General features: G+C 35.6%; 1 protein-coding gene across 2 annotated transcripts in view; it reads right to left on the reverse strand.

The window, feature by feature from the left end:
• Positions 1 to 9,091: 9,091 nt before the first annotated feature.
• The window catches only part of atp2a3 (ATPase sarcoplasmic/endoplasmic reticulum Ca2+ transporting 3), an 83,367-nt gene continuing 65,352 nt past the window's right edge, over positions 9,092 to 27,106 (reverse strand). The window contains exons 12-22 of one of the 2 annotated variants that reach the window (XM_073839814.1): positions 23,675 to 23,791; positions 23,356 to 23,574; positions 22,064 to 22,399; positions 17,481 to 17,701; positions 17,193 to 17,395; positions 16,958 to 17,043; positions 14,717 to 14,850; positions 14,337 to 14,454; positions 12,239 to 12,356; positions 12,081 to 12,109; positions 9,092 to 11,974 (exon numbers count right to left, since the gene is read on the reverse strand). In XM_073839814.1, coding sequence (XP_073695915.1) covers positions 12,105 to 12,109; positions 12,239 to 12,356; positions 14,337 to 14,454; positions 14,717 to 14,850; positions 16,958 to 17,043; positions 17,193 to 17,395; positions 17,481 to 17,701; positions 22,064 to 22,399; positions 23,356 to 23,574; positions 23,675 to 23,791 — 1,557 coding nt within the window. In that variant the 3' untranslated portion in view covers positions 9,092 to 11,974; positions 12,081 to 12,104. The remainder of the gene's footprint in view (positions 11,975 to 12,080; positions 12,110 to 12,238; positions 12,357 to 14,336; positions 14,455 to 14,716; positions 14,851 to 16,957; positions 17,044 to 17,192; positions 17,396 to 17,480; positions 17,702 to 22,063; positions 22,400 to 23,355; positions 23,575 to 23,674; positions 23,792 to 27,106) is intronic. The other variant, XM_073839813.1, reaches the window with a different exon arrangement.

The raw sequence follows: 27,106 nt of genomic DNA on the forward strand, positions 1-27,106 counted from the left end.
TCATGGAAAGGACAGGGAACTTGGAACAGAGCCATACCGCCAAATGTAACTTTAGTATTATGCAAATAAAAAGTCGACTAAAGTTTGCCTATGAGTTTTCTTTTGACTTAAGAGTTCCTGACTTAAGTGCCATTTGCGTGTGAATCAGTGTACAGTGGTCACACTGTAGGTTTTTGATTCATTAAAAGAGCCGTCTTGTAAGTGCCATTCATTCGTGAAACAGTCTACACTGGCCACATTGTAGGATTTTGATTCACTAAAAAGACCCGGATCATAAGTGCTATACATGCACGAATCGGTCTACATTGGTAAATCAGTTTAAACTGGTCATGCTGTAGTTTTTTTTTATTCACAAAGATGCTGTAGGTTTGTCATTCACTAAAAATACCCGGTTCATACAAGCCATTCATGCAAGTTAATGTTTATGATTTCTTTTGCAGTTGTGAACATGGATTAAACTGTTTGACGTTGTCTCAGTGTTTCCCACACATAGACGAATCTGTGGCGGTGCGCCACAGATTCAATTCCTACCGCCACAGATTCAACACCGACCAAAAATATAAAAATAAGTAAATAATAATGATAGTGATTCAAAAATTAAAAAACCCACGCGATCATTTGTAAATGACAACGATTCCTCATGTCTGTTAAACCTGTGAAAAGACTTATCGGAACATTCAAATCTATATTTGCACTGCCGCTGACAGATAGAGCGGTCATCATGTTTATGTAAAAAAAAAAAAAAATGCTTTTTGGCAAACCAGCTTCACAAACAGTCTTTTCAAATACCCAGTCGTTAATATTATCACAGCAATATTCTGATTAAAGGTCATAGTTTGGATATAAACACTGATGTGATGTCTATGGTAGAGATATCAAAATAGAACACGTCAATTTTTGAAAGTAATTGGCGCTTCAAGTAATGTTTGTGTCAATTGCTTTGTTTCACCACTAGATGGAAACAACTGTTAAAAAATGTATTTGTCATTGACTTCTAGAGATTGATTCAAAAACGCAGGTTCATCCAGTTGTTTTTGTGAGCAAATCATTTTTTCATTCAAACCACTTTTTCATAAATTTAATATAAAAAGTTGGTGTATTAAATATATTATTTTTTAAATATTATGTATTAAATTATTAAAAATTCATTCAAATGAATTAAACACTTTTTAATAGACTGAAGCAATTAATATTTTGTCTCACATTATTTTGCTTAGTTTATAATTGCTAGGAAATCGTGATCGTGTGCAGCAAGTAGGCTGTCGTATATGGTGCTAAATTAACGTAATAAAGTTCTGTGTAACCAATTATTAACAGTTTTTTTTTTATTATTATTAACCTTTAGGAACCTTTAGGGGATCCAATCGTATCCCCTATCCAATCGTTCTTTTCATCTGCAACCCCCCCCCCCCCCCCCCCCCACGGACAAACATCTAACCCCCTCATAGACCCCCACAGGCTGACCACCACACATTGCCTTCAAACCTGTGGGAAACACTGTGTCTACAGACAATAACAGCTATACTGCAGGCTAAAGATACTCCTAAAGACAGTGTTCAGTCAAAGATGAGATGACACAGATAACGTCAATACACAGCTTAATTATAGGCTCATTATTAGCAGAAGAAAACAAATTAAGCTGCTGAATTACTCACACCTCCTCTGAGCAATCCATCAAAATGTAAAAATTATTGTTTCGATGGTTCAATATCTAATACAGTGGTTCCATATAAACAGTATCCAGTATATTACATCTAAAGGAGAAATAGGGTCAGAAATGGAATATTATTTTGGCAAAACAGAGGGAAAATGATGTGCAGTCATTAGAATTAGGTTTTTAGATGCATGCTTTTTTGGAATCACAAGTGTGGGAAAAAAAGATTGAAGCCAGTATAAAAAAAACAGGCGTATTATATAATATGGTTCTGGCATACTGAGATACAGCAAAGAAAACAAAAATGAAAAGAAAGATGAATTTGATTACATATTAGAGAAGGGTGAGAGACAGACAGAGAGAAGATAAATTAGCCCTCAATAACAAATCTAAATATTATCTAATGCTAATTTTTAAGCATTAAATCAGCATGTTACTCATCTATGTAAAATCACATTTGTTCTTTTAAATTTACCATGAAGAAATTTATACATCCATGAAGAGATCACAGCATTATTAAAATGCAAAATTGCAAAACATTATGTGGCACAAAAAAGAAGAAAAAATTCCTTTTTGCTGAAACACTAATACTTTTTTCAGGATTCTTTAATGAATAGAAAGCTCATAAGAACAGCATTTGTTTGATATAGAAATCTTTTGTAACAATGTAAACATCTGTACTGTCACTTTTGATCAATTTAATGCATCCTCGCTGAATACAAATATTAAAATAGGCTTACTGAACTCAAACTTTTGAACAGAACAGATTTTGTATTAATAGTCTTTATTATTTGTTTTGCATGTTTACATGATCTGATAAACTCCAGTGTGGCTCTAGAGAACTGTCAGTGATTGGGTCTGGAGAGAATAATCAGCCAGGTTTAAAGTCTCTGTGGTCTAAGAGTGTGAAGACTAGCTTGGCTCAGCACTGCTCAATTAGAGCAACTACAGGCCCCTCATGGGCCCGAGATGACCTGTCATTTTGCTGTTGTCACCTGTGGTCTGATGCCGACACCTGCCTCAGCACTCAACAGGCCCCTCTCAAATACCAAACACGAACATACATATCTAATATACGATATAATGACCTAAAATGTATTGGAGTTTACAAAACACTTTCGAATTAAGTAATAAACGCTTAATTAATAGAAGCTACTTTTAGGTGCCTTCTAAGTTATTATTTTAATTCTAGGCTATGAATGCTGAATGAAATTAAAGTCAACAAATTAAAAAGTTAACAAACTGAAGTCTGGTCTATACTTTTAACTGATGACAATTTTCTCATTTAAGTCTCATTAACATGATTTGACAGGTAGCTTTCTTATCTAATTATTATTATTATTATTTCTGCTTTCTATTTCAGAAACAAATCTTGTATTTTATCTGATGTTATGACACCGTTGAGTAGCATTTTTGCTAATTCTGGTCAAGTATGTGAAATATTAGTCTAATATTCCAATTAATACTACTTGTATGCAGAGGTTTGCTTAGACTTTTTCATTGTTCATCATTTTGACGGACGGGGTCGTTAAAATTCCGTCATAAACTATTATTACCCGTCATTTGTGATTGCTGGCACATTTAATTGATTTTATTTTTGCTCAAATTTTCATTTATAATAATGAACCAACAATGCAAGCATACTGCATAGGTTTTTGCATTTATTTTTGTGGTCAATACCACACTCAGCAGTGACAAAAACAACAAAACATGCTAGGGCTGGGTAAAGAAAAAAAAAAAAATTTCTCGATTTGAATAGATTCTCATTTTTATAGACTAATATTTCTTAAATCCCAATCGATCTTAAGGTATATGCTGTTTGTAAGAGTAGGCTACAATAGTGCGCCTCATTTGTTACTTTCAATATGAAAAAGTCTCAGATTTCAAATTCTGTCTATTTCATTAGAAAATTCAAGTAATAAATACCGTTTTGGCACTCTTTAATGTGGCGTGATCGCTGTAGCCTTAACTGGGTACTGGCCTGTGCGTAATCAAACGCATAGCAAAGGACTCGTAACAGTTTCTCTTTTTTTTCTGGATAACGTGCTCTGCTGCAACACTGGAGCGCATTTGCCACCAACTGGACAGGGGTGGGAACTACAGTTACAAATTACGATAGATCACCCTCTGTGTGGTGTATTCCGTCAAAGTGACGGACAGCCTTCAGATGTTTCCGTAACCGATTAAAAAATTCCGTCAATGACAGACAATTTTCGGTTAACGCAACCTCTGCTTGTATGTATCTTTACCACCTATTAACTTTAGTTTGTCAAAATATTGCACCCTTTCCTGTATACTAAGTCCTTCTCTATATGATTGAGCAGCTTCCACACGTTTTTTCAGTGGTTTAGCAGCATAAATGTACATTAACCGTGCAATCCATGCTGTTGTTTACATCCGAGTACCTTCAGTATGGCCATGTATCCGGGTAACTGACCAAACTGTGATATTTTCACTACCATTCAAAAGTTTTGGCTCTGTCTGTATCACTGTTCTTAAAGAAATAAATAGCTTTATTCAGCAGGGACACATTAAATTGGTCAAATACGACAGTAAGGTCATTTATAATGCTATTTATGTCATTTAAAATGTTCTTTTTATCTTTCTATCAAATCATTTTGAATATTAAGTGGAATGTTATTTTTCAACACTGAAAAATATACTTCAGCACTGAAACAGCTTCAAAGGATCGTGTGACACCTAGGTCTTAACGGTTGTTCAAAATTCATCCAATTTGCGATCAGAGGAATAAATTACTTTGTTGTTTCTCACAGTAAGACATTATTACAAGGGTCTCCAAACTCAGTCCTGAAGGTCCACTGTCCTGCAAAATTTTGATCCAACCCTAATTAAACACCTGAACCAGCTAATCAAGGTCTTACTAGGTATACTAAAAACTTCCATGCAGCTAGTTGAAACAAGTTGGAGCTAAACTCTGCATCAAGTTTGGAGACCCCTGCATTATTATGTGGAGACTTTCTCTGGTTAAATTATGTTATTATGTGTTTAGTCCTTCTCCCACGACTCTACCAACGGACTTACCTGTGTTTCTCTCCAGTCAAACCTCCACTGAAGCCGTCTTTCAGCCACCTTTCCAGTATCTCCAACCAACAATAAGCGACAGACCAGAAGTCATTCATTTCCAATACGCCTTATTCAGCCCACCGCCATTTTGAATCGAAAACGAGGCTGTGAGGGATAGCAGTCCAGCAGCGCCCACTGTATACCGGGATGTAGATTGTTTAGTCATAAAAATGTAGAGAAAATATAATTTCACTAATTTCCACAGGACAAAGAACTTCAGAAAATGTGTATTATTAAAGTTCGATGGGACATAGGACCTAACTTTCAGTTAACAATATTGCATTTATTTAAGAAAATGACTGTGGAAACTAGCCGGTTGGCTAATTGCAAATTTATAAAGTGAGCATGTTTATCTTCTTTTAAATGTTAACGCAGAGCTAAAATGTTATGTTTTACTACAACAACTAAACTAAATATCTCCATTTTGTATAGATTACAAAGAACACAAGAGTGTGCTCAACATTTTACTCACAATTGTTTTTCAAAAACACTGACTGGAATTAGGAAGCTTAAGGAGGGTTCAGCTCTGTCTGTGTTTACCTGGACTCAAAGACCTCACGAAAAGAAAACCTTGCGATCGTAAATGAAAAAGATATTATTTTTAAATGATGTTTTAAAGATTAACATGCTTAAAGGAACACTCCACTTTTTTTGGAAATAGGCTCATTCTCCAACTCCCCCCGAGTTAATAAGTTGATTTTTACCGTTTTGAAATCCATTCAGCCGTTCTCCTGTTCTGGCGATATCACTTTTAGCATAGCTTAGCATAGGTCATTGAATCCTATTAGACCAATAGCATCGCGTTCAAAAATGACCAACGAGTTTCCATATTTGTTGTATTTAAAACTTTAAAACTTATATCGTGTACTAAGACCTGTGGAAATGCAAAGCTGCGAGTTTCTAGGCTGATAAGATTAGGAACTACACTTCCATTCCGGCGTAATAGTCAAGGAAGTTTGCTGCCGTAATATGACCGAAGCAGGCGGAGTATTATCAGAAATGAGTTCCCAGCTAGTTTAGCATTTGCACATGTGCTGCGTGGTATTACTGCTCCTGCTTCAGCCTTATTACGGCAGCAAACTTCTTTGACTATTACGCCGGAATGGAAGTGTAGTTCCTAATCTTATCAGCCTAGAAAATTGAAGCTTTGCATTTCCGCCGGTCTTAGTACACGATATAACTACAGAAGAGTCAAGTTTTAAATAGGACAAATATCGAAACTCGGTCATTTTTGAACGTGATGCTACTGGTCTAATAGGATTCAACGATCTATGCTAAGCTATGCTAAAAGTGATATCGCCAGAACAGGAGAACGGCTGAATGGATTTCAAAACGGTAAAACTCAACTTATTAACTCGGGGGGAGTTGGAGAATGAGCCTATTTCCAAAAAAAGTGGAGTGTTCCTTTAATAGTTTGTGTTAAGAGCCTGCAGTTAGATCGTAAGTCTCTTTCAGACAAAATGTTAACTCATACAAAAACAGTGGGTAGAAAGTTTATTTTTATGCAAAGCGATCAAAAGATGACATTTATTTATTAGTTTGCCGTGTAGTGTTTGAGGTCAACCCCTTTTAAAATCGCAAAATGATACTCAGAACATTATTTTTTGTTTCTGTTTTGCTTTAGACAAGGAAAATGTCATGTTTATCGTAATTTCATAATAAAGGTCGGGAAGACGCTTATGACCTAGCTGCAGGCTCTTAATACAAACCATTAAGCATTTTATTCTAGTATAGACGTTTTTCCTGAACATGGAAGTAATGCTGCGTTCCAGGCAGGTTTTTTAACTGGTAAATTACCACTTCAAACCACGAGTCACGACTTTGTAGCGTTCCAGGCAAGTCACGCCAAACTGCCTGGGCACATTTATGAATTACTATTATTTTTATATTATTATTAATTTGATTGCAACGTTATATTGTCCTAAGCTCTATTTTTCCACCGTGTGCCACTTGCATAAACACCGCACCCATTAGGGCTGACATTGTTGTTTCGCGGGCTATGTTACGTCAGAACTCGTAACTGGGAGTACATTGACCTAGTACGAGTTCACGAGTGGGAAGTCACGGGTTTGACTGCCTTTCCAGTGCACTTTCACTGGTAGAAGGTCGGAAAAACACGGGTTACGGGTTGTCTGGAACGCGGCATAAGACCGACTCTTAACTGAAAGAATGCTTTGCATTTCCGGTCTGCATTGTTTCTAGTCAAATTAGGGTATATTCCGAGCTAATAAACTAATGTTAAACCTATTAAAATGTTTTTAAAAAGCACATGGCTCCATAGCGCCATCACTTGGCAATGTCGCAGTGCCTCAAGTGTGTAGATGACACGAAGCAGCGGACTTTAGCTACATTAAAAACAGATGGATGCTATTTGAATGGGTTCCTATGGAAACCGGAACAGAAAAGCATTTTAGAATTCCTAATGGCGGCGCTCATCGTTTACTCAGGAAAAAGGTCTATATAACATCATTTGAAAAACTCTGTGTAAGCGTTTAAAGGAAGATAAACATATGCTCACATTATAAATTAGCAGTCTTTCCATAGTCATTTTCTTAAATAAATGCAATATTGTTACCTGAAAGTTAGGTTATATGTCCTGTCGATCAATCCACGTTTTCTGGAGCTCTTTGTCCTGTGGAAAAATGTGAAATGACCTATTATTTTACGGTTATACGATCTACATCCCGGTACGCAACAATACGCCACAGTGGGCGCTGCTGGACTGCTATCCCTCACAGCCTCGTTTTCGATTCAAAATGGCGGCGGGCTGAAAGGCGTATGGAGAGTAGTGCGGGAGGTGCGTGGAGTTTCGATCATATGCGTATGCTGAAATTTCTAAACCGTTTTGAGCTGCGGATGCATGTTTGAAGTTCTGAGGCTAGACCGCATGTGACTGCCCGGCTGGATGTGATGAATTCTATTAAAAACAGTGTAAGTGTAAGTTTAGAATTACCAATATTTTGTTCAACTTAACATTATTTTTTAAACACTATTTCTGTAAAATAATGCTTTAGAATAATTATGGCATAAATAATTACTTTATAATAATTAAATTAATATTTACGTTGATTAGCCCCATAAAACCTATGTTTTTATTTTGGGGGTCATTTGTCTTGTGACGATATTCATACATTGATTATATTAATTCAAATCATTAATTTTACCAGATGAATATGCCGATGTAACGGTTGCTGCACGACCAGTTTGAAACTTTTGCGCGACTGTCACTAGGGGGAGAAATGCGAGAGTCGTGTCCGAGTGCTTATCTGCGTCCAGCATTTCTTTATGGAAACATGTTGGCTGAGCCAAGTAACGTTACTTGATGAAGCGACGAAGAACGGAAGGGGCCTGCACCTGATTAACTGAGAAAAGGCTCTCTTGAAGTTCTCAAAGAATACCCTGGACCACAAAACCAGTCGTAACTAGCACGGGTATATTTGTAGCGATAGCTTAAAAAAATATATTGTATGGGTCAAAATTATAGATTTTTTTTGTTCATGACAAAATCATTAGGATATTAAATAAAGATCATGTTCCATAAAGACGTTTTGTACATTTCCTACCGTAAATGTATCAAAACTTAAATATATCAAACTTTTTGATAGTAGTATGCATTGATAAGAACTTTTGGACAACTTTAATTTTCTCAGTATTTTAATTGGATTTTTTTTAACCCCATTCTAGATTTTTAAACAATTGTATCTCAGCCACATATTGTCCTAAGAAACCATGCATCAATGGAAAGTATACTTATTCAGCTTTCAGACAATGTAAATCTCAATTTTAAAAAATGGACCCTTATGACGTGGTTGAGGATGTGGTTAAAATGGCAGTGTTCTGACAAACGACAGAAGTCTTTTAACAACACAACACCAACCACAAAATAGACGATAGGCTATAACATATTTAAATAGTTGTAGCATATCTTTAAACTCTAAGTAAACAGTTTTCTGTAAATATGCGAAACGTCCGGTTCATTAGCTGCGATTGGGAAATAACGAGAACAACGGTAAACCTGTTTGCAATACAAACCAGCGGGTTCATTATATAAAATAATCTGGTAGCAAAACGCCAGTTAGCAATATCAAACCGTTTTGTACAGCTGAAAATATCTTAAGGCGAAAAGCACCGGAAGTCTGACACATTTAATTTACAATTAAGGTGGATAATATCATTGAGAATCCCAATTTGTGTCTTAGTAGATTAAGTAAAGACAGGTGCAAGTGTGAAGTGTTAGACCAGTTACTGATATTACAGTGTCACCTGGTGGCAACTTGTGTCTATTGCACTCACAAATCCAGACTGAAGTAAATCTAGAGTTGCAAAAATAAAGCAGCAACAACACCATCGAAATAAATTAGAAGATAAATAATCTTTATTTGACATGTCTTTTTCATATATATAAAATTATGTATCCACAATTAATATTACCAAGGCGTTTACAGAGAATTCTTTCTCAGTAGTGGGTGCAAAGCTCCAGCCGGTTTGTGCGCAGGCAGAAAGACAGCTGTCCAGTACGAACGGATCATCTCAGGACCACACTGCTCGAGAACGAATGGAGGGGGAACGTCACTACAATCTTTTGTTTGCTTTCCTGATTGTCAACCTTTCGAGAATGTTCATAATGAACAATCAAGCACGTTTCAGAATGAAAACATTCGATATGTAGGGAAGAAGCACCAACAAAAGACGTTCGAGAATGTGAGAAAACATGATTTTAAATATGGTTTGAAAACAGATTTACAACGTGGACGTCCAACTTTCTGCATAACACACAGACATTTCATATCTCTGGAGGCACAGTACCCACAACCAAGCCCTTCAAGAGAACGACTTCATAAGCCAGTATTGACTACTGGACGTCACTCTGTGTAAACCACAAGATGTTCTTTTTTTCCCAGAACAATCGATCAAACAAAACAGACAAACAAACAAAAGAGAAAATCCTCAGACACATTCAAACCCAATTATAGTTGCAAAAATGATCATTAGCACAATTCTTAAATGTATTTTACAACTTCTAAACTAAATTTAAAAGACACAAAACCCCTGCAACCTTTAAAAACAAACTGTAACAATGAAGAAACAACCTCCACTATTCTACAAAATAGTCTCCATCTTTAGTTTACTTGAACGCAGAAAGAAAAAAATAAGTTTTGCACTGTTCTCTTCCGGTGGTGATGTTTCATTTAAGTCATTATTTAAAAAATTAAATATACTGTATAGGTTATTAATTACAGTAACAACGTTCCATGCAATCAGGTAATTAGTTTTTTTTTTTCTGTACAGAGTTCAAGAGATCAGTAGTTATTAGCAAGGTTGTACAAAGCCCACACTTTCTATTGGTGCAGATGCTAGTGTGATGAACATGAGCGGCCTTACTGCCTCGTGTCACTACGCTGACCCTTAAGTTACATGGCAATACGTTGCGTATTAGGTGTGAGAGCACGATGGGACACAGAGCTTGCCTTTTAAAAAGCATTTACACCACTCACATTTGTTACTGGCAAAACAGATGATTCTAGGCCGTGACAAAAGGATGCCACAGCTAACAAGCGGACACAGACTCTTCACACTGGGGTTTTACCACGGCAAGCATAATGACACCAGGCACAATTTGTCTGATAACAGCACACCAGCATTTCCCAACAGATCGATGAAGGCATATCATACCCTTAACAGCAAAACTGACAAACTAAACCACCTGGGTTCTTTCAGTCGAATACATTATTATTACTTTATTAAAAAAAAAAAAAAAAGCCAAGTTCATCAAAATTGCAAGAAAAGCACTAGCGGTAGAGAGTCCTCCCTCTGCGGACATGACGTACGGCAAGCATTGTGTTAAACATAATTGTGTGTTCATGATGACAAACGATCAACCGAAATGTAGAACATGGAGGAAGAAAAACAAGAGCAAATGAGCCGTTTGGCAGCATACAGTGTCAAAGAAGGACGATATGGTGTGGTTTAGAACTACTGTGGTTAAATTTCAAAGGATAAGACGCTACAGGGAAGAAGCGAGAGAAAGTACATTCAAGTGAGACCCCTTTACTCTGTAATGAGGGTGCACGTGTTTGTGTGGAGGAGCGAGTCAGAATGGTAAACATCAAAGCTGTCCCAACAAGCAATGCTTCACGTCAACGAACAAATCCCTTGCTTTCCTCCTCCTTCCTCTCATCATTTTCAAAACCTGCCGTAGATATTAATACTTACAGCATGTGGCAGGTCGCACCACGTTTGGATGGATTTACTTGCAGCACATAGTTACTAGTGTTCAACTGGAGTTTACTCTGGAGGTGGAGAAGAGAAGAATTCTGGGATAGATCAGTTCACTTGCTCCCTTTGTTTTTGTGTCATATGTTAATATTTTTGGGTAGTTTTGAAATGTTTCATAGGTGGAAATCACTCCCGGGCCTATTGTTTCACATTTACTCGAATCCAGAACGGAGTACGTTTCAACATTCTCAGGTTTAAGTGGCGCCTACTTTAGAAAATGAATTTTTTCTTTTTAAATTCAAGTGCAATATAAATATATCTGCTGCCTGGTTTAGTCTTGTGTAAACAGTTATCGAAACTTGGCTAAGAGAATGAACTCTCAGCACTGAAGGTGGCCACCCCATCTGTAAAGAAGAGAGGAACGAGAGTTGACCACTTAAGAAACTGGCCTTTCTGTCCATTCACACATTAATAGACGCCCCTGATGCCAACTCCATCCTCTCTTTTTCAACTCAAATCTCTCCTCATTGTGTAAAGTGAAGTATTTTTCTCTGTGGCTAAATTATGATTCATCCTCCCCCCCCATGAATTAAACCCCAAACCCTCTTCGGCTCCCTCAAGCCCACCAGAAACTGCCCTAATATGTACAGCAAGGATATGAAAGCTAAAAAGCAAGATAAAAGAAAACAAATGGTCACAACTGCTCGACCTGATTGAATTAGGCCCATGCACATGCCAAAACACACACACGCGCACACCTAATCTCTTGCTCTCACACAAACACACACACACAGTAACATAAACTACAAGCCCTGCTTGTTTTAGTGGTGGCTGGACATGCAGCGAAGACACGGAAGGAGGAGTGATGATAAATGTGTGTGTGAGTGTGTGTGAACGGGGCGCAGTCTTAAAAGCTCGGAGGAAAAAGGCAGGGGTGGGCGTGTGTGTTCATGTGTGTTTGGAGGAAGTTGTCCTAGAATTTCAGCTGCCGACTCTTCCTGTACCTTTCCTCCTCTTCACCTGCAGATCCCAGAAAGAGAGAGCAGTTATATAGTGCCTTCAGGAAATGAGGACCAAAACAATAAAGGTGATTTTGAATTGGACAGGCTGTAGTTAAAGGAAATACCTTTTTAAAGATGAGAGGAGAAAGTTAAACTGCCGGAGGAGAAGCAGGTTAGAAGAAACAAACAGAAAACGTCAATATAATAGAGACAGAAGCACTGACAGAGACGACATGTTAGTTACAAATAAAGAGGGAAACATGTTCCTGTATGTGGGTTGTACCTTCTAAGTGGTGGCGGGAGATATATTTGAGTGCCTCGTCCAATAGGATGACAGGAATTGAGATCTTGAGGACTACGATCCATTGGGAACAATGCAGTGGAGTGACTTGGAAGATCAGCTGGGGAACACAAAATGAGAAATGAGAGGTCTGAAAAATAGAGAGAATAGTGTACCTCTCGCTCCATATTTTCTGTAAATACCATGCATGAATGCAAAAACATCATTATAATAATTGATTCGGTCTACACTATAATCATTGATTCTGCAACATAAATGATCAACAGTAAACTGATGGTGTTATATTTTTGATGTTTTTGAACAGTAAGATTTTTTATGTTTTTTTTTTATTCTCTTCTGCTCACCAATCCTGCATTTATTTTATACAAAATACAGCAAACGCCGTAATATTGTGGAATATTTCTAATAATTAAAATAACTGCTTTTATTTGAATATATTTTAAAATGTAATTTAATCCTGTGATCAAAACGGAATTTTCAGTATCATTATTCCAGTCTTCAGTGTCACATGATCCTTCAGAAATCATTCTAATATTTGCTGTTCAAGAAACATTTTTTTTTATTATTCTCAATATTTAAAACAGTAAAAACATATCAAACAGTAGATTTTTTTCAGGATTATTTGATGAATAGAAATATTTAAATAATAACCATTTATCTAAAATTCAAAGCTTTTGTACCTTTACACACTATACCATTCAAATGCTTGGAGTCATTATTGTTTTTTAAAGAAATGATAGAAAAATGAATCATTTTATTTAGCAAGGATGCTTTAAATTGATCAAAAGCGATGATAAAGACATTTATAATGTTACAGAAGATTACTATTTAAAAAATTATGTTCTTCTGAAACCTGAAATTTTTTTGACTCAGTTGTTTTCAACAAAAAATAATAATTATAATTGTTTTTTGAGCAGCAAATCAGAATATTAGAATAATTTCTGAAGGATCATGTGACTGGAGTAATGATGTTAATATTCAGCTTGGAAATCACAGGAATAAATTACATTTTAAAATAGATTCAAATAGAAAACATTTGTTTTAAATTGTAAAAATATTTCAAAATTGTACTGTTTTTACTGTACTTTGGATCAAATAAATGCAGATTTGCAATGGTAACTTTGTATTGTTTTTATGAAACCCATTTAATATAACTATGATGATGATAACAATAATAAATGTAATAATAATTATTATCACACTTGTCCTTATTGTGAAAATGTGGATCTCAAAATCATACAGTCATTGTTGGAAAGGGTTCAAATACACAAAAATACTTAAAAATAGAAAGAATTTGTGGGACCTGAAGGATTTGTCTAAAGAACAGCAGGCAGTTTAACTGTTCAGGACAAACAAGGGACTCATAAACAACACAACTATCACTAAAAAAAAAAAAAAAAAATCAGCTGTGGATCATTCAGGTAACAACACAGTATTAAGAATCAAGTGTACAGTATGTAAACTTTTGAATGGGGCCATTTTTATAAACTCAACTAGTATTTTCTCTTGTGGACTTTATGTAAACATCTTTTATGTGAAATATCTTATTCAGGTCAGTACTAAATTAAAAAAGCATTTTGTATGATCCTTTTTATTTTGGTAAAATAATTAACATTTGGCAGATTCAGCAAAGTATATGTAAAATTTTGACCTCAACTGTACATAATCCACATAAAAAAAAACAAAGTCACATTTGGAGTGACATGAAGGTACAGTAAATAAATGTAGTAAATGTTTAAATTAGTAAATAATTTTTTAGGTTGAGTCTCTTTAAATACTTTATTTTGCAATGTGAAAGTAAACTATTTTCTGTGAATGTGCAAGACTTCAAATTCAGATAAATAACTAGAAAAATATAGATCAGCAAACTATTCGTTCTACAAATTTAGTGTCTTTAAGGTTACAGTAATAAAGTAAAATAATATGATAAATACCAGTTTGCATTAACAGGCAGCATAACAGACTGTTTTTGAACTGCTAAAAAACTGAAAGCCTCACACATTCAAGTTACAATTCTCTTACATTAAAAATAAGGTGAATAGTGACAGAAAAGAGAGATGTCCCTGTACATTTCACTCACCGGTAGAGGCTCCACATACAGGATGAGGAAGTGTAGAGACAAGGAAAGGATTATGGCCCCTAGCAGCCATATATTCACCCAGGGTGGCATCCTCAGGAGAGACTGATTCTCTGACAGGCTGAAAGAGAGAAGAAACAGACGCTTTGGGTCTTAATTGACTCATTTATACCAGTTACCAAATAGTCATTTAAGTTATGCGCACATTAAAAATGACAATGAGAAGAACGGAAGAAGAAAAAACAAAGTATTTTTTTTAAGAAAATGAACTTAAAGAACTGTCACAGCTCATGAGACATCTGAAAGGTGTTTTACAGTAACTACTTAGACATACTGAAAGAACACAGTTGATGCAGTGCTATCTCCATGGCAGCAGGTCTTACCTGTTAAGAGCGTTGAACATCTCTATGGTAACAAGCACAGAAAGAGCCATGGTGGTGGGGTAACGAGACTCAAAGACCTCACAGTCAATGCCTTGAAACATGGGGTTTTCTTCTGTACACTGCATGAAGTGCCGCTACAGATGAGAAAAAGACAGTTTAGAGTCAATGTGGAACAGTATCACAAGTCATCTTGAGGATCTTCGAGTGTTTGTTTTCTAAGTGGCTTTATTCTCCATAAAACAGAAAGGCTGTGCTTTAGCGCATCTAATATAGTCACCATATCAGATGCAAGAGCAATAAGACAGGAAATCATTTGACCCGCTGATGACAGTCTTTGTGACCTTTGAGGAACCGATATGATATCAGAAAGAGCAGCTGTGTAGATCATCCTGTGAGATCTGAACTCCCTGACACTGAACAGCTGCGTCTTTATTTTAAAATATTCAGACAAAAAAAAAAAAACTCAGAGAACAGTTTAAAATGTGTTATTTTGGCAGTAAGCCTTGGCGGAGATGTTTATTCCAAATCAATCCCAATCATCTTGAAGAAAACAACTTAATTTAGAATTTCTTTAACTTTAGAATGCAGCTATAATATGTAATACTCTATAATACTTTCTTGTTCACATTTTGTATATATATTTCCATTATGAAATGCAAAAGTCTGAAATATTTGTTTTCCTTTTTCTTTTGTTTTTAAAAGAAACGAATGTCAGAGAGGCAAAGACGGTGCTCATAGAGTGCAGGAGTATTAAACAGGGTTATTTTTGCCGCATTATAGGCCTTGAGTGGTTAAATACACACACTTGTATTTGTCAAAATGCCCATCTTTGCTATCCTTGTGAACACAATAATTTTAGGTCTTAAGTGAAAGCAAACAGCTGAGAAAGAAAACACGTGTGTAACTGTATATTTGATCCGGGCAGCTCTTAAAGTGACAGCAGTCTAATATTCCTGCTGTCTGTCATTCATGTTTGTCAAACAACAAACGAAAGAAAATCTCTCACTGCTCTTGATTTAATCACTTTCATAACTTAAATAAGAAGAAAGTTTGTTTTATGTTTAGCTAATTAGTACACTGTTAGGACAGAAACAAGTACAGTATAAAGGGTCTATAAGACAAAAATAAGTCAACAACCAATAAAGGCCTTATAAATAGCTTGTAATGGCATACAAGTCCATAACTAGTCACTTACAAATGCAGTTATTAGTCATTAATTACTGTCTAATTCCTGATCCTTAAAATAAAGTGTTACCGAAGAAATATATATTTAATTTACACAGTGAAGAATGTGCAGTGTTTTATACATTTGTTTACTTCATAAAATGTTTGTAGCATTTCTTATTTATTTGTTGTCCTGTAGTTTTTTGTCCTATTGCTTGTAATTAGTTTCTTATTCTTATTTAAATGCTGACTGTTTACTTGACTTCAGTGAGCTTGAGTTTTTTTATTTTTTATTCAGGCTAGTATTAGTTTTTTGTAATATTGGCAACGGTGACAAGAATGATGAAATTTCTATGGTATCAAAAATGTTGATATCATAAACAAAACTATATTGTTATATGTATAGCTACTGTGAAATAAAATTACTCATATCGTGAGAAAAGATTTTGGTCATATTGCCCACCGCTATTGTTAGGCATCCTGTTATTTTTCCTGCCATTTTTGTAATTAATAAAGTTATTTTAATTTGTTGTGTCTAAGCTCATTTAGAATATATTTCTTAAAGTCTGGTATATCATTTTATAAAAATACTTCTTAAATTAACTTTTTCATTTTTTTATTTGTACGTCATAAGAGAAATGATCCTAGTAATAAGCAAACTTAAACATAAATATATGTGACCAGTCAAAAGGGTCAATTTTTTTTTAAATTGATGTTTACACATCCTCTGAAAGTTAAAAAAATAAGCTTTCCTTGATGTATGGTTTATTAGGATATGACAATATTTAGCCTAATTAAAAAAAAATTGAAAATCTGAGTGTGCAAAAAAATCTAAATATTAAGAAAAACGCCTTTAAAGTTGTCCAAATGAAGTTCTTAGCAATGCATATTACTAACCAGAAATTAAGTTTTAATATATATATGGTAGGAAATTTACAAACTTTCTTAATGGAACATGATCTTTACTTGCAAATGATTTTTTTAAAAATCGATAATTTTGACCCATACAATCATGTGTTGTTGGCTATTGCTACAAGTATGGTTCCATGATCACATACGATCTCGCTGTTGACTCACCAGCTGATAAAAAGTCACCTGTGGCCCATCCTCATCAAACAAATACCACCAGGTGGCAGCACTGACAGTCCCTAGACCCACATATCCTAGAAAAACAAGAGCACAATAACTCAGTGTGGTTTAATGCTTCATAGAGCTGACTTGCAGTTTTCAGGGAAGATCTGTAAGTGCACTTAATATAAAAAAAATATCAATAATATTGGATTTTATGCAATATCCAAGACATTGGGCTAACCTCCAATGGCCAGGTATCTGAAGAAGAGCCAGCCGGAGATGAGAGGCTCCTTAGGGTTTCTGGGAGGCTTGTCCATGATGTCCAAATCAGGGGGGTTGAAGCCCAGAGCAGTGGCTGGCAGACCGTCTGTCACCAGGTTCACCCACAACAACTGGACTGGGATCAAAGCCTCAGGCAGGCCAAGGATGGCTGTCAGGAAAATACTGTGATGGGGAAAAAGAAGGAACCCATGTGAGTGTTAATGTGGATGGGAAACTGAAGCAATACACCAATCAGGCTCTCACTCACCACACCACCTCTCCCACGTTGGAGGAGATGAGGTAACGGATAAACTGCTTCATGTTGTTGTAGATGGCTCGTCCCTCTTCCACTGCAGCCACGATGGTGGAGAAGTTATCATCAGAGAGCACCATCTCGGAGGCTGACTTGGCTACAGCTGTGCCTGAGCCCATGGCAATGCCGATTTCAGCCTTTTTTAAGGCAGGGGCATCGTTCACGCCATCACCAGTCTGAAAGTGAGATGGGAAGAAACAGAGTGAATGATAAGGGTTAACAGACATTAATAACAGACATCTATAAAAGTCATGTGTGTTGGATAACTTTCGTAAAAGTAAATTAAAACTACACAAATATACACTTAAAACAAATCTGAATGCTAAGGATTAAACATCAGTAAGAACACACTATCATTTAAAGAAGTTAAAAGTTTTAAGAAATTAATACTTTTATTCAGCAAGGATGCATTAAACTAATCAAGAGTAACAGTAAAGATACTTACATTATAATAAAAGATTTATATTTTAAATAAATACAGTTTTTTTTTTAACTTTCTATTCATAAAAATAATACTGAAACAATGTATCATGGTTACCCCAGAAATATGAAATGTTTATAACACTGATAATAGTTAGGAATGTTTCTTAAAAACCAAATCAGCATATTAAAATTATTTTAGAAGACTGGAGCAATGGCTGCTAAAAATTCAGCTTTGCCATCACAGGAATAAACTGCATTTCAAAATATATTACATTAGGAAACAGTTCATTTAAATTGTAATAACACTTCACAGTATTATTGTTTGTAATATATGTCTGATCAAATAAATGCAACCTTTTTTGTGTTTGCATAAAAGACATAAACCAACCCCAAACTTTTAAATGAAAGTATACATTTGCTCCAAGATAAACTGAAGCTATTTCATTTATGTATTAATCATGTTACTGTGCAATTTAACATTTTATTTACAAAAAAACACAGATAAAATGTTTAAAATGTCACAATTCGTTCAAGAAAACAATATTAACTTAATTGATTCCACTTTATGAACTGTTATTAAAGGTTGTATCAGCGATTTCTAGCCTAAAACATAAAGTGTCAATTTCAGCTGACCTTTCTTCACGATCCGCTCGCTGCCTGCCCCATAAATTGTCTGTGAAAAAAACGCGTCTCTCTGGTCAGCCTAGGGTCCGAGATATGCCAAAAAAAAACAATCGGCACTACCAACCTTTCCACACATAAACAAACAGTGTTCCAACCAATCACCGTCAGGTTGACGCGTTTTTTTCACAGACAATTTATGGGGCAGGCAGCGAGCGGATCGTGATGAAAGGTCAGCTGAAATTGACGCTTTATGTTTCAGGCTAGAAATCGCTGATACAACCTTTAATAGTAACAAAAAGGGGTGAAGCTTATTAAAGGGAAAATTGAGGGAAAATTTTGGGAAATTGAGATTTATACATCATATGAAAGCTGAATAAATAAGCTTTCCATTGATGTATGGTTTGTTAGGACAATATTTGGCCAAGATACAACCATTTGAAAATTTGGAATCAGAGGGTGCAAAAAAAAAAAAAAAAAAAAAAAAAAAAAATTGAGAAAATCGCCTTTAAAGCTGTCCAAATGAAGTTCTTAGCAATGCATATTACTAATCAAAAATTAAGTTTTTATATATTTACGGTAGCAAATTTACAAAATAACGTCATGGAACATGATCTTTACTTAATGTCCTAATTTTTTTTGGCATAAAAGAAAAACCAACCTCGAATTGAATCAAGAAAATTTTGACCGATAGACTGTATTGTTGTCTATTACTACAAATGTACCCGTGTGACTTATGACTGGTTTTGTGGTCCAGGGCCAAATATTAAGCTTATGAAGAGACCTAATGATCCAAAGGTAAATAATATTTGCTCTTATTAAATTTTTTTATATAGGCTGTGGATTAAACAAGAGTCAAGCGGAGGATGAGGAAATCCTTGTTTTCATGTTCTACAGAAAGCAAAGTAGCCGCTGTCATGCACACTGGTGTCTGGGAAATACCTCAAGTCCCCAAATGACAAACAGACATATACATACAACAGAGCTGGAGGCGACAGCGTGTGAACAGGAAGAGCACTGACATGCTCTCATACTGTAACTCCAGCAGGGACAAACAGCATACAAGACAAGGCTGTCTATTTCTGAGGCATGTAGGTGCTGCAGAATATTACATTATTGCTAAGAGACTGGAGAGAAGAATCAGAGACTTCATCCTTCATATGATCCTCTCAGCTCTCTGATTGTATAATTGCCACCCTCATTCATATTATCAGGCCAACTACGATGACACGCTGTATTTAAAGTCATTCGTTGGTGGTAATGAAGAATATTTTCTTTAACTCAAACCAAAAGTATAGCAATTAGATTATCCAATCATGTTAATGTTAAATGTAAGGTTAATACTATAAGGGATAGGTAACCCAAAAATGAAAATTCTGCTATTAATTACTCATCCTCAGATCGTTCCAAACCCACAAGACCTTGGTTTATCTTTGAAAGACAAATTAAGATATTTTTGATGAAATCTTTCTGACCCTGCATAGACTGCAATGCAACTACTATATTCAAGGCCTATAAAGGTAGTAAGGACATCATTAAAATAGTCCATGTGACATAAGTGGTTCAAATGTAATGTTATAAAGCTACGAGAAAACTTTTAGTGTGCAAAGAAAAGTAACGGCTATTCAACAATTTCTTCTCTTTTGCGTGAGTCTTCAGCATGCATTCATGTGAGTACCACAACGGACTCATATACATTCCTCTGACTGAAAAAAATGCGTAACACATCCGGGTTCTACATCAGCAGCACCATACGCACATGTTGTGGAACTCTAATGAAAACACATAGTTTTCTTATATTTGTTTTCTTTGCTCAAAAAAAAAAATCTCGTAGCTTCATATTACGGTTGAATTACTGAGGTCACATGGACTATGATGCCTTTACTACCTTTCTGGGCCTTGAACATAGTCAGTGTTTCCCATACACTGATTTATTTGTGGCGGCCCGCCACAGTATCATTCAGACCAACACGAAAAACGACTGATGGTTTTACACAGCAAACACAGAGCTGTAAATGTGAGCCGGTATACATACTGCTCAAAAAAATAAAGGGAACACTGAAACAACACAATGTACACAATAGTGTTCCCTTTATTTTTTTGAGCAGTATATATCCCACATGGGAAGCCCTGGCACACATAGAATGCAAGTCTGTGGGAAACACTGCTGGTAGTTGCACTGCTCTCGAATTTCATCAAAAATATCTTAATTTGTGTTGAGAAGGTGGATGATGCTCTTACGGGTTTGGAACGACATGAGGGTGAGTAATTAATGACAAAATTTTCATGTTTGGGTAAACTATCTTTTTAAATCCATGGATTTTCTCATGCTACAATACAATTCAGAAAGGCTTTCGTGCAGAAAAAAATTAACTTAAAGGAGTAGTTCACTTCCAAAACAAAAATTTAGATATTGTACTCACCCACTTGTCATCCTTGATGGTTTTTTTTTTCTTCAGTCGTAAAGCAATGTTTTTTTTTAATGTTTTTAGAGGAAAACATTTCAGGATTTCTCTCATATAGTTGACTTCTATAGTGCCCCCGAGTTTGAACTTCCAAAATGCAGTTTAAATGCATGGAGGAAGAAGGGATTTATGTAGCGAAACGATCAGTTATTTTCTTTAAAAATGTAAAATTTATATACTTTTAACCTCAAACGCTCATTTATCACTTCATGACAGTTAGGGTACGTTAAAAAACTCCCAACTTATTTCTCCTTCAACTTCAAAGTTGTCCTTCATCGCTGCAAAGTATACCGACCCAGTGTTTACAAAGTAAACATGCAAAAAAAGGTAAAATGCCCTTTACAAAAAAGGTAATACAGCCATGTAGGATGATTTTGAAGTTAGAGGAGAAAATGAGATGGGAGTATTTTGACATACCCTAACTAAACGGAAAACACAGAGTTGACGCAGAGGTAGACAAGACGACCAATTGAGGTTAAAAAGTATATATATAGTATACAAGTATATATATATATATATATATATATATATATATATATTATTTGCTAAATAAGACCCTTCTTCCTCGGCTGGGATTATTTAGAGCCCTGTCAAGCTGCATTTAAACTGCATTTTGGAAGTTCAAACTCAGGGGCACCATAGAAGTCCATTATATGGAGAAAAATCCTGAAATGTTTTCTTCAAAAAACTATTTCTTTATGACGAAAGACATGAACATCTTGAATGGCAAGGGGGTGAGTTCATTATCTGTAAATTTTTTGCTCTGGAAGTTAACTACTCCTTTAAGTCCAAAAGTTTTTTCTATCCTTCTTAAAAGACTATCCTTCTTAAAATTCAGTTAAATAATTTGTTACATTATGCTGCAGCTCCTAATATAGTAACTAACTAATAGTTGCCTTTCACTTTTTTTAAGCCAATTTTTACTAGAATTTAGTGGTTGGTGATTATTTTAGGCCCTCTTTCGGTGTTTCAACAGTTTTAGGAACTTTCCTACATTCTTAGGAACAGTCACTAACCACTATATCTTACCATTGCTGTGATCTCATCAAAGGACTGCAGATAAGCGACGATCTTTGACTTGTGTGCAGGTTCGACACGGGCAAAGCACCGTGCCCTTTTCACAGCTTCTCGCTGGACCTCTGGAGTCAGGTCATCGAACTCTCTGCCGGTGTAGGCTCTTCCTTCCACATCTTCATCCTCACTGAAAATGCCTATGCGTCTACAGATGGCCACAGCTGTGCCCTTGTTGTCCCCCGTGATCATGATGACACGTATTCCAGCCTTACTGCACAGCTTAATTGAGCCAATCACCTCCTTTCGGGGCGGATCCAACATCCCCACACAGCCCACGAAGGTAAGACTTGACTAAATAGATAATCATATTTTGCATGTTATCCCAGATACATACATTTAAAAAAATCTAAAATGTATATAATTTACTGTATATACAACTAAAAAAATTATCTGTTGCTTAAAGGCACAGTATGTGATTTTTTACTGCTGTTTCAAAACAAACAAAGAAACAAAGGCATAGTTTGATGACACCATGATTGAGCATGCAATCACAGGAGTTGTTATCCCCACAGGCCATGTAATTTGACAGTACTCTGGCAGAAATCATGTTCATAAATGAGCTAATGTATTAAAGATTTATTAAAGTCACTGTAGTATGAAGCAAGGTGGGAGTGAAAGCCGTGGAAGCAAAACAAGGCCACTGGCTCGACTGCTAATGAGAGACGAGTGCAATACATGGTTTGAAAGCAGCAGAGCTTTTATTATGCCACAGTCAACTGCTTCTGTTCCTTCCAGTCATGCGTATGTGGGGTAAAGCAGTGCTGTCTTATCATACTAGATTAATTTGAGTGTGTTGAAAGTTCTGTTATAATGCCACTCAGTGCATTCATCACCTGTCTAATAAAACACATAACATATTAAAGCGTCTTTGGTGTTTGCGTGTTTTCTACAAAATAAAACTGGAAACCGAGGGTGTGTGGTGTCACTTGCAGGAGACGCAATGACAAGGGACGGGCCACTATTTAAAAATGGTTTATTTCTCTGGATTTAAACATTCTTTGAAACATTTGGGATAAAGTAAGTACACAAGTCAACAAAATTACATAACACTGTTCTAGTGTTTTTTTGGATGTTTGAATAAATTTATGTTACATATTGTGCCTTTAAGTGTTTAAATACTTTTGGAGTCATTGTAGTTAATAATACACATAGCGACTTGAGTTTCAAACAAGAAAACTGGTAAAACTATTGTTGTAAACCATATGGACAGATGTTCATAAAGTTTCTACACATCCGAACTCTCTCACCTCATACTCTGCAAACTTGACAGAGTTTTCCAGGTCCATTTTGTCTTCAAGTGGGGGAGCGTCTCGTGTGGCCAAAGCCAAGCAGCGCAGTGTGTCCCTGCCTGTCCCCCAGTCTCTAATAGTGCTCATCAGCTTCTCCTTTACCGCCATGGTCAACGGGACACGGTCTTTACCAATACGCACAAACTGACAACGGTCAATCACGCTCTCTGGCGCACCCTGTATACAAAAAGAAGCAAGTGTGATGCATACAGCAAAGTTTACTGACAGTATTTATAAAAGTTAGATGTTTTAAGATGGGTGTTTAAGTTAGCAGTACCTTGACAAACATCTTGCTCTGAGAGTTCGAGCCGTTGGGAGTGCAGTACACAGACATGGACTTCCTGTCTCTGGAAAACTCCAGTGTGAATTTTTTCTGCATCAGTTTTCTGATAATCTGAAGGAAAGAATCAGAGATAAAGAGAGAGAGAGAGAGAGAGAGAGAGAGAGAATGTGGGGTTAGATCAAACAAAAGCGAAACACTGCTGTCATTGTGTGTGTGTTGGGTAAGATGTCATTCTCAGCTGTTTTCTAGGGTTGCCTACAGAGAGCAGTGTTTGTAGTCAGCAGTCAAGCCCAGGTGGCTGAACAGGAGTTTCACACATAGTAATTGACAGGCTCTTTGGAACACTGCATCAGTCTTCTCAACAACAACAAAAAGTGTTTAGCCAAATGTTAAAGATTAGAGCAGCAGCTCAAAAGTTTAAGATTCTGCTCATTAAAAGCATTCATTGAATCAAAAATACAGTAAAACAGTAATACTGTGAAATAAACCTTTTTGTATTTGAATATATTTTAAAATGTAATTTATTCCTGTGATGGCAAAGCTGAATCTCCAGATGAACAGAAATGTCTTGTAAGATTACAAATAGTGCTGTCAAATGGATTAATCGCATCCATAAACATTTTACATATACACTTCCAGACAAAGGTTTTTGAACAGTAATATTTTTTAATGTTCTGCTCACCAAGCCTGCATTTATTTGATCCAATAGACAGCAAAATCAATAATATTGTGAAATATTTTTACTATTTAGCATAACTACTTTCTATTTGAATTTATTTTAAAATGTAATTTATTCCTGTGATCAAAGCTACATTTTCAGCATCATTACTCTAGTCTTCAGAGTCGCATGATCCTTCAGAAATCATTCTAATATGCTGATTTGATGTTCAAGAAACATTTTTATTATTATTATCAAAATCTAAAACAGTTGAGTACATTTTTTTAGGATCATTGATGAATAGAAAGATCTAACAATCAGCATTTATCTAAAATAACATGCTTTTGTAACATTATACACAATACAATTAAAAAGCCTGGAGTCAGTATGATTTTATTTATTTTTTGGGAAAGAAATTATAGATAGTTTGGTAACACTTTATTTTACGGTTTCTTAACTAGTTGCTTATTAGCATGCATATTACTAGAATATTAGCCAGTTATTAGTACTAATTAGGCAACTTTTAATGCCTTATTAATTTCTACATGACCTTATTCTACCTCCCTAATCCTAACCAATACCTAAACTTAACAACTACCTTACTTACCATTAATAAGCAGCAAATTAGGAATTTACTGAGGGAAAAGTCATAGTTAATACTGAATAAGTGTTCCCTATTCTAAAGTGTTACCGATAGTTTATAGTTTTATTTAGCAAGGATGCTTTAAATTGAGATGATAAAGACATTTATAATGTTACAAAAGAATTCTATTTGAGATAAATGCTGTTCTTCTGAACTTTCTATTCAAAGAAACCTGAAAAAAATCTACTTAGCTGTTTTCAACATAATACTAATGAAAATGTTTTTTGGAGCAGCAAATGAGAATAATGATTTCTAAAGGATCATGACTGGAGTAATGATGCTAAAAATTCAGCTTGACATCACAGGAATAAATACATTTTAAAATATATTCAAATAGAAAATAGTTATTTTAAATAGCAAAAATAATTTCAAAATTGTACTGTTTTTGCTGTACTTTGGATCAAATAAATGCAAGCTTAGTGAGCAGAAGACACGTCTTTAAAAAACATTAAAAAATAAAGAAGTCATACTGACCCCAAACAGTAGTATACATAATTCTAGAAAAATTTAATAAATGAATAAAACAGTAAATAAATAAATAAATATTCAATTTGTATTCAATTTTAAAAACAAAATAAAAAAAATGCAATTCAGATATACAGGACAAAAATTTAATGAGGCAAGGGAATTATTTTGCCACTAGGTGGAAACCATCTCCAGCACATGAGAACAGAGCATTTATGCTTTCCTACCTACCTTACCTAAGTCATGTACAACATGCTATGTCTCTGGTTGCTGTCTCTGTTTGTGGCTCTCTTTAAAATTAGGATCAGTACTCAGTTCTACAAATGTTTAAATAAGGCAGGCATGTGTGAGAGGAAAACCGTGTCTCCTCTTCCCAGCTCCCCAGAGAACAACATGACGTCACTCCTTACTAGGGTTTCTGTGTTCTCTATCTTCTAACTCTTTATGAAAAAAAAATCCATCCATCCCTTACATCCATCCATGCGCCCATCCAACGAACGACCAGTCATCTTTGAAAGTCTGCAGTCAATACGTATTGACAGAAGCAACATCTCTTTTGGTTTCACAGGCCAGTGAAATTTTGGATTGGAGTGGAAAGTTTAGCTAACCTCTTCATAAACTCGCCTGGTTATCTAAATATTATGCTTTGCCTCTGGGAGTCTGTGTCACAGAAGATTCTTTTTTGGAGAGGAGAAGGATTCAGGGGTCAGTAGAATAAAGACAGCAGTGCTGGTCATTCACTCTTTCAGAGAAAAATGTTTCCCATAGGGAAAAGGAAGAGACGGATCAAGACCAGTCCACTGTTCCCAGCTTTCATGCAGCAGTCTGGGACGTGTGACTGGTTTCTATAAACATCCACAAGCGTACACAAACCTCAAGCCTTTTTCTTAGTCTTTCTCTAACTACTGAGAATTAACCAGCCATTTAATATGGCTTGCACAAGGTGTACACAGCAAGTTTCTTGATGTTTTTGTTTTATCCACACCTATCAGTATGGATGCATAAAGTTTAGTAACTTCTTAAGAGTGTTTGTGTCTAAAACAGAGACATTTCCCAGTGTGTTTTTAGGGTTTCAGTCACTATAATTTTGTTTATACTGATGGATTGCACACATAGAAGTCAATATCATGACACTGGACATGTTTTTGACTAGGGCTCCACTGTTATGTTGTGTGTGTGTGTGTGTGTGTGTGTGTGTGTGTGTGTGTGTATACAGTTGAGGTCAAAAGTTTACACACACCTTGCAGAATCTGCAAAATGTAAATTATTTTACTAAAATAAGAGGGATCATACAAAATACATGTTATTTTTATTCAGTACTGACCTGAATAAGATATTTCACATAAAAGACGTTTACATAGTCCACAAGAGAAAATAACAGTTGAATTTATAAAATCGACCCTGTTCAAGTGTACACACACTTGATTCTTAATATGCTGTTGTTTTTCTTTTTAGTGATAGTTGTTTATGAGTCCCTTGTTTGTCCCGAACAGTTAAACTGCCTGCTGTTCTTCAGAAAAATCTTTCAGGTCCCACAGACACATTTCTTTTGGATTTTCAGCATTTTTGTGTATTTGAACCCTTTCCAACAATGACTGTAAGATTTTGAGATCCATCTTTTCACACTGAGGGACTCGTATGCAACTATTACAGAAGGTTC

This window comes from Garra rufa, chromosome 5 (genome assembly GCF_049309525.1).
Source record: "Garra rufa chromosome 5, GarRuf1.0, whole genome shotgun sequence".
In the NCBI taxonomy this organism is placed as follows: Eukaryota; Metazoa; Chordata; class Actinopteri; order Cypriniformes; family Cyprinidae; genus Garra; species Garra rufa.